This window comes from Musa acuminata, chromosome BXJ3-6, assembly GCF_036884655.1.
Source record: "Musa acuminata AAA Group cultivar baxijiao chromosome BXJ3-6, Cavendish_Baxijiao_AAA, whole genome shotgun sequence".
Taxonomy (NCBI): Eukaryota; Viridiplantae; Streptophyta; class Magnoliopsida; order Zingiberales; family Musaceae; genus Musa; species Musa acuminata.
The window spans coordinates 657,501-665,447 of NC_088354.1; the positions used below are offsets into that span (position 1 = coordinate 657,501).

At 37.6% G+C, this 7,947-nt stretch overlaps 1 protein-coding gene across 2 annotated transcripts; it reads left to right on the forward strand.

The window, feature by feature from the left end:
* The first annotated feature begins 250 nt into the window (after positions 1–250).
* On the forward strand, positions 251–6,565 carry LOC103971045 (uncharacterized). 2 transcript variants are annotated; one of them, XM_009384986.3, is made up of 4 exons: positions 251–464; positions 1,332–3,586; positions 3,672–4,060; positions 4,133–6,565. In XM_009384986.3, the coding sequence occupies exons 2-4, from the start codon at positions 1,360–1,362 to the stop codon at positions 6,248–6,250; spliced, it is 4,734 nt and encodes a 1,577-aa protein (XP_009383261.2). In that variant the 5' UTR covers positions 251–464; positions 1,332–1,359; the 3' UTR covers positions 6,251–6,565. The 2 variants fall into 2 exon arrangements, with proteins under 2 accessions (XP_009383261.2, XP_009383260.2); XM_009384985.3 differs by having other exon boundaries at positions 3,672–6,565.
* The last annotated feature ends 1,382 nt before the right edge of the window (positions 6,566–7,947 follow it).

Consider the following 7,947-nt stretch of genomic DNA (forward strand, 5'->3'; position numbering starts at 1 on the left):
CCGAAAAATTATCTACATATAAAATATATAAAAATTATAGATTAAAGCTGGATTGACACCTGTCTCCAACCGGTCAACCGGTCAAATGAGCTCGTCGCCGGCGTTTGCCACCTCCGGCACGGCGAGGGTGGCAAGAAGACTGGGATTTGGCGGTCCCCAAAATTACCGATGTACCCTTCTGTCCCGCGCACGATTGCTTTCCTTATTTTTTACCATCAGACCCAATGGTTGAATAAAGTGACAGTGGAAAGCCACTCGCTTTTCGACTTTTCCTCGCTCCAGCAGGTTAAGACAGGATCGTTGATGCTTTCCTTCCCCCTTCTCCCTACCAGAAACCATCCCTCTGCCCTCTGACCCGATCCACTCCGCCTCCTCCGATCTCACTTCGATTCGGAAGTTGTTCGACCACCCTCCCCGACGATCGGCAACAGCACAAAAAGACCCGATTCGATCGCCCCATCGTGGTGCGTTTTCACTTCCTTTGCGAATTAGTTTGATATGCGAGTTTCTTTTAGCATTTGGAAGCGTTCTGATACCAACAGGACCGGATTTTTATTGTGTTTTCGTGGTTGATGACTTCTTTGTTTTACCATCTGAAAGATCTGATCTTTGATTTGATATGAGAGTGGGTTTTGGAGGGGCTTTGTCAGTGGTGGATCTTTGCTGCTACTTTTTTCGTCTTGTGGAATGTTTACTGTTATTTTCTTGTTTGAACTTTTGTTACTTTCATGAGAATATATATATGAGAGATTTTTAGAACAGGTTTGCTACTTGAAATTTCTTGTATACAAACGATTGGATGAGAAGCCTGCTTGAGATTGTAGTATTAGCATTTCAGCTGATGGATATTTTCATCAACTGTGCAAGATTTTGGTTGACATGCGTAATAATACATATTACACATGCATATGCCAATCTATATAAACCATCATGAAGAAGAAAAGGACTCAAGTGCTGATATATGAACCTAGGTTCTTTGTTTCTGAATACTTGGATCATGTTCATGGCTCTATGCTTTTTTCCTTTGTTGGTGAGAAGATGGATTACGTTTTGACAAGTTCTAGACCATCATATGATGTCTGTACTATTTACCTGAGCCTGTGGACCCGAACTGTTGGAGAAGATGATGACAAGATAGCTCTGATATTATCCTCAGTTCTATGTTGTGTGGATTTACTTTATTCAGATTTGTTACTTTTTTGTTAGTAGGCAATTGTATTGCTATTATTTATGTTGGACAAGGAATGCTGTCGTTTGTTGCATCCAAAAATATATTTATCTCTTGTGTTTCACATGAATAACTATGTTTATCACTCCTCTCCTGTTAACAGATTATTAGACAAAGAAGGGAGATACGATATGGCAATCAACAGAAATGAAATCAGAGTATATATTGAAAAAATAATGGTATTTTGTGTCAGAACTAGCTACAGATGTGCTCGTGATCATCCTTTTGTTTTTGCTCTGGTGTTTTTCTTGCTTGTACTGTACAGATCTTTTCCTTCTCTGTTTGCCTTTCTGGTCTCTTCTTCTCCTGTCATTGTGTGCACGACTGTTCTTCTTGGACTCCTCCTGAGCTATGGAGAACCAAATATTCCTGAAATTGAGATAGAGGATACAAGGACTCGGGAAGTTTCTTCTGTGGAAATTAGGAGCTCTGTTAGTCATCTGTGTCTCAAGAAAGATGAGAACTTAACAGTTGAGAACCATGTAGAAAACAGAACTTATTATGACGACATTGTGCCCAGAGAGACAATTCCTTGTGAAGAAAAGTCTAGTGCAGATGTGCGTATCTATCAGGCATTAGAACAATATGAAGGAACTGAGAGGATTGATACTATCGTGGGTGGCAGTGCATCAGGTGTGCAAGTGAAGAAAGACAGGTATGATGAGGAAGTGATTCAAGAAGAAGAAACTCTATGTCAAGAGGCTTCCGAGAACAGAGATCTTTTTGTTGGGAAGACAGCCATAGATGTGGCAGAAGTGAGTAAAGATATCAGTTCTTTTGATACTAAGGAAATACAAGAAACTGAGGACCTTAAGTTGGAGACTGGTGAACCCAAATTGGACCACCATCTTGACTCTTCTCTAGGATTGAGTTGGCAGTCCATTGATGATCACCATTCTTCCTCAGACACTGAATCGGATAGAGCAGAGAGTTCCTCTCCTGATGCTTCTATTACTGACATCATTCCAATGCTTGATGAACTTCACCCTCTTCTAGATTCTGAACATCCTCAGCATGTTTCTATTCCCAAGTCAGATGCAGCCTCTGAAGGGTCGTCGCTTGATGATGAGCCGGATGACAATAGTATCGATGAAGAAGCTGAAATTCATGATGAGGAAGAAGATGATGAAGCACAAGAGAAAGATGATGGGACTGAAGCTGCAGTTAAATGGACAGAAGATGATCAGAAAAACTTCATGGATCTCGGATCTTCTGAATTAGAAAGGAATCAGAGATTAGAAAGCTTAATTGCAAAGCAAAAAGAAAAGAAGAATCTGTCGTTTGTGATGGACAGAAATCTTATTGACTTGGATGTTAATGCCTCTTTTCCTGGTATGGAGAAATTATCACGCTTTCGTGTCCAAGTTCCACCCATTTCGGCACCAAGGAGGAATCCTTTCGATGTTCCATATGATTCAGAGGAAACATTTGATTTACCACCAATGCCAGGCTCTGCTCCCTCTTCTCTGCTACCCAGAAGAAATCCTTTTGATCTTTTCTATGATCAGCAGGAACAAAACAGCAGCCTTACAGATGAGACTTGGAGTCACCAGGATTTTGTGTCAGCTCCACAGCATGAGATGTTAGTTAGAAGAAATGAGACCTTTAGCTTAAGAAGAAAGGAATTTAAACAAGAGAGAGGTCATTCGAGATTGAAGCCCTACTTCGTTGCAGAGAAATTGGATTCAGAAGAGGGAAGTTCTACATTCCAGAGACAATATAGTGACAGAAATGAGTCGAAAGTGAGTTCTATTCCAGAATCTGACACAGATTTTTCAGTTACTGATCAGGAATATAACAGAGAGCTAGAAGAACAGGTATTCGATCAGGAAACAGAACTTTTGTGTCCTGGTAAACATGATGCTGATGCTGTGGAACATGAAAGTCACACATCTGAAGAAACAGAATCAGTTGATATTGAACAAGAGAAGACTGAGCATGTAACTGATGATCGTGAGATTGGTGTGGATACTAACCTCACTGCACAAGAAAATGAAAAGGTCAGTGCGGCTGGTGAAGCTTTTGCAGCTTTGGAAGAAGATGTTAAAGAAGAAATACACTTAGATGTACTCAATTTGAATTCTAAGCAATTGGAACTGACTGAACAGAAGTATGCTGGGCCAAATTCCTCAAATTCATCATGGGAAGATGAGAAATGTTTTAAAACAACCTTATCTGGACAGCCACATAAATTGGAACAAACGAAGAATTTCAGTACATTTGCTTTTGCAGAATTTGATCATTCAAAAGGTGCCGATACAGTTTCTGCTTTTGCAGACACCATGTATGATTCTAGCGCACTAGCAGCTGGAGAATCTTTCTATAAACTATCAACATTTGATGCTCGACCTGATGCAAGTAAGTGAGCTCCTTCTGTGACCAGTGAGCATATAAGAAAATTCCTTTAGGTCATTTCCTGTAATGAAGTTTTTTCTGGATGCAGATCAAGGTGTTAATGATGATTCTTCAGTGACGTTTGACATGCAGAAGGAAGATTCGGAAGTTGCTTCTTTTCCAAGGGCATTTGATGGAAATTCTGCCTCAGGAATTGGAGATCTGGTATCGGTTAATGCAATAAATGATGTTGGGCCATTTATATTATCCCAGAGTTTAACTTCCATAGAAGAAAATGAAACAAGATCAAGTGTGATCACCGAAATTACCAAATATAATGATGTCGAAGTTGAACTGTCAACTGCTCAAGAAGATTCCAGCCTTCCAATTTCATACATGATACAAGAGCCCACAGAAGCTGCCAGTGATGATCACCTGGCTCAATCAAGAGAAGTTCCAATTAATGTGGATGTGAGTCACAGCATAGAAAGAGAGGAGGTGATCAAATCTACACCTTGTTCTTCTGATATCTTAATCTTATCTGATGACCCACTTTCATGTGAATTTCAGATAGTATTGCCATCCATAGAGAAGTACAGCTTGCCTTCTGATGATATTGGTGTTGAAAAGTCACGAGTCAAAACTTTGGATTTTCCTTCATTTTTTGAGGAGAATCAAGATGATATTGAACATAAAGAAGAGAATTCAGGCTTCACAAATCATTATCAAGTTGTTGGTTTAACTGAGTTACAGATAAATGAAGATCTCAAGGTTCTTGAATCTGATACTGAACAGGAGGCCTATTTCTCACAGAAACCTGAACAGGAAACTGGTCAAACCGATGATAATTTCACTCCTTTTCACAAGTCCAAAGATATCACTTCTGAGTTCTCTGCTGCTGTTACTATTCATGATGGTAGTTTGGCTGGCTTACAGTTGATTGAACTGACAGAAAGCACAGACTCGATTGTTTCAGAGATGACGTCTGAAGTCAAGGTCCAGTCCAGCACTGATCTGTCTAGATCAAGAGATGGCATCAAGAGTCCAACCCTAACCAAACATGAAGCTGGTTCTCTGAAGATGATAAACAGTTCTGATGAGGAATCTGATGAGGTTCATCCTGTGGTTCTAGAGGCTGATGAAATAGATGAGAATTTGCCCACAGAGTTGGATGAACTTGGGGATTTTCATACAGAAGAACTGACTAATCATCAAGGATCAGAAATGATGTTTCAAACTGAAGGCCATTCTGAAGATACTAGTTCTGGTACCGCAAGTTCTTTTGTTGATGACTACACTCAGCTGCAAGTTTCTGAAGGCAGATCCATTCTGCATGCTGATAGGTCAGTCAACCAATCCTCTGAAGCCAATTTTGATAAGTGTCAGGGGCTGAGTTCATTGGTCAATCAACCTGGAGTAATGGAATTAGAAATTCATTCTTCATTTGCTTCCAGTATTGACCCTGAGCAGACTGTTTACAATCCTAAGATTCATGTTCTAGAGGCAAGCCCAGTTCATGAGGTTGGTTCAACATCTAATCAGCTACTTGAAATAGATACTGCTCAACGAAATATGAAGCAAACTGTGATGGAGTCAGAGCTTCTAGTAGTTGAAGCACGATCTGTTGAAGATATTCATTTAGCTTTCAAACAAATTAGTGAAGTATGTCCTCAAAAACCTGTATTTCATGAAGCTGGATCTCAAAATTTACAGGTTACTGAGCATCTAGATGCAAAGCAAAGACATTCAGATATGCATGTTATTGAAGCAAAATCTATTGAAGACATAGGCTTGGCTTTTAGCGAGCTTTCACATAACACCAGCAAGAAAACCCAAGAAATTAGTGAAGAAAGTCATCACAAACCTATACATCAAGAAGTTGGATCTCCAAATTTCGAGGGTACAGAGCATCTGGATGCGAAGAAAATACAATCAGATCTGCATGTTGTTGAAGCAAAATCTATTGATGACATAGGTTTGGCTTTTACTGAGCTTTCGCACAGCACCAGAAAGAAAGCCCAAGAAATCAGTGAAGTCAATCTTCACAAACCTATATATCAAGAAGTTGGATCTCAAAATTTCAAGGGTGCTGAGCATCTGGATGCAAAGCATATACAATCAGATCTGCATGTTATTGAAGCAAAATCTATTGAAGACATAGGCTTGGCTTTTAGTGGGCTCTCACATAACACCAGCAAGAAAGCCCAAGAAATTAACGAAGAAAGTCTTCACAAACCTGTATATCAAGAAGTTGGATCTCCAAATTTCAGGAGTAGTGAGCATATAGATGCAAAGCAAATACAATCAGATCTGCATGTTATTGAAGCAAAATCTATTGCAGACATAAGCTCGGCTTTTAGTGAGCTTTCACATAACACCAGCAACAAAGCCCCAACAGTGATGGAAACAGTAGATGGATCTGTAGAAGTCAATGCAAGCAGAAGACAACTGGAAACTCAGGTAGTTGAGGTGCAATCTGCTGTTGAGATTAAGGAAGCTGTAACAACAGAAAGTAACTCAAGCATGGAACAATTAGGTGAAAAATCAAAAGTCGAAATAGTGGGTGATGTATCTGCCTCCAAAGCATTAACCACAAGTAGGACACAAAAGAAACACAAGCGTAGGCAGACTGTTTCAAGCTCAAGCTCTAGCTCAAGTGATTCAGACTTTCATGAAAGTGAAAAATAAGAAGATAATGGTTCTGGCTTCTGTTCTTATATCTTTTTCCACAGTTGTTATGTTCAGGGTCCATCCGGAGTTGTTTCCTTTACCAAGCTGGCTATTTGAATTTGCAGGTAGACATGTTGTTGAAAATCTTTTGGGCTCTCTAATGTTGAGGTTTTAGTGCAGTTGATTCTTGGTGTATAGTTTCACTGTGATCCCTATATGTCTTATTTTTCATTTTTTTGTAGTTTGTTGCTGGAGTAGAAATTTATGTTTGGTTGATAATTTTTTGTCTTGTAATGTATTTTCTTTATTCCCTTATAGATTTTTTTCTTTTCATCGGTTTGTTATTGGAGTGAGAGTCTTTTGTGTAACTGTTCTTTTTGAGTCTCGCAGTGCAAATATCTGCAGAAGCTAGTGAGTATTCCTAGTGACTGAATTTCTCCGAGCGGTCACTACTTGTGTTCACTGATGTATTTTAATTAATTTTATTTTGGTAAACAAGTAATGATATCTTGTTCTACTCTAGAATTATTGTTCTTCTTTTGTGTCTAAATATGTTTCACTGATTGCTGTGTATTGTTTGGTTTCGTATTTGGTTTCATAATGAGATTTCAACTTGAATAATGATAAGGTTAGTCTTATTGGTAATATCTTATGTAACTATATCTTCATTTAATCTTCGAGTAAGTTTCATCTCTTTTTCTCATGACAAGCTTAATTCTAATATTGCCTTTTCATTTGGGAAAGTATAAATGCTATAAATGGTTATCATAGCAAGAGCTGATATTAGTTTGGATTCTTGTTATTTTTTCACTCATGCTAGTGATTTCATATCTATTAGAAGCCTACTTTCTTAGTATTTCTACTAGTGATGCTTTAAGCTGTTCTACTTTTTATGTTGAAAGTTGTTGCATGGTCAATCTTTTTGTGTAATGTTTTTTAAGTTATGTTATAGTGTTTTTATATTGTTACACTGTAACATAATATAAAAAATACTATGATTGTAATACAATACAAGAAATACTAGATTTTAGTTTTTTTTACTATATTACAGTTTTATTAGAATTATTGAAAACACTATAATACAGTAAAAAAAAACTAGATCGATTTATCCTATCCATCGATCCACATAAAAAAAGGGGAGAAAAGAGGGTAAGTGGTGGTCGGTATTAGACAAAAAAAAAAAAAAAGGGATAATGCTGTTAGAGGATTTTGAAAATGGAATGTATTTTTCAAAAACCTAAATTTTGTGGTGATAGTACTACGAAGTCCAGTGTCGACGGTAGTATCACCAGTATCTTGAAATTTAATAGATTTAAATTTTATTTTACTATATTCTTATATCCTTTTGAGACTTATAAATATCCCACTTAGGCTTGATTGATAGCTCTCTCTTTGAGTATTATTTGAGTGTCTTCCTCCCTCTTAAGTTTAATTGTGATACTAAGTTGTAAGAAGTGAAAAATCTCTCGTAAAACAATTAGTGTGAAGATTCTTTCCTAAATTTATAAAAAAATAAAAAGTGATAATAGTTGATTTTGTCTATTGGAAAGAAAAATCGGTATTGAAAGTCGATAAACTCGAGAAGAGAAATCAGAAATTGACATAAATTGAGAAGACAAATTGCTATAAATTGGTTTATATTCCTTAGTATGACATTAATCCACTCTCTCTTTTAGTATCAGTAAGATATGTTCAATTTGATTGTTATAGTTATT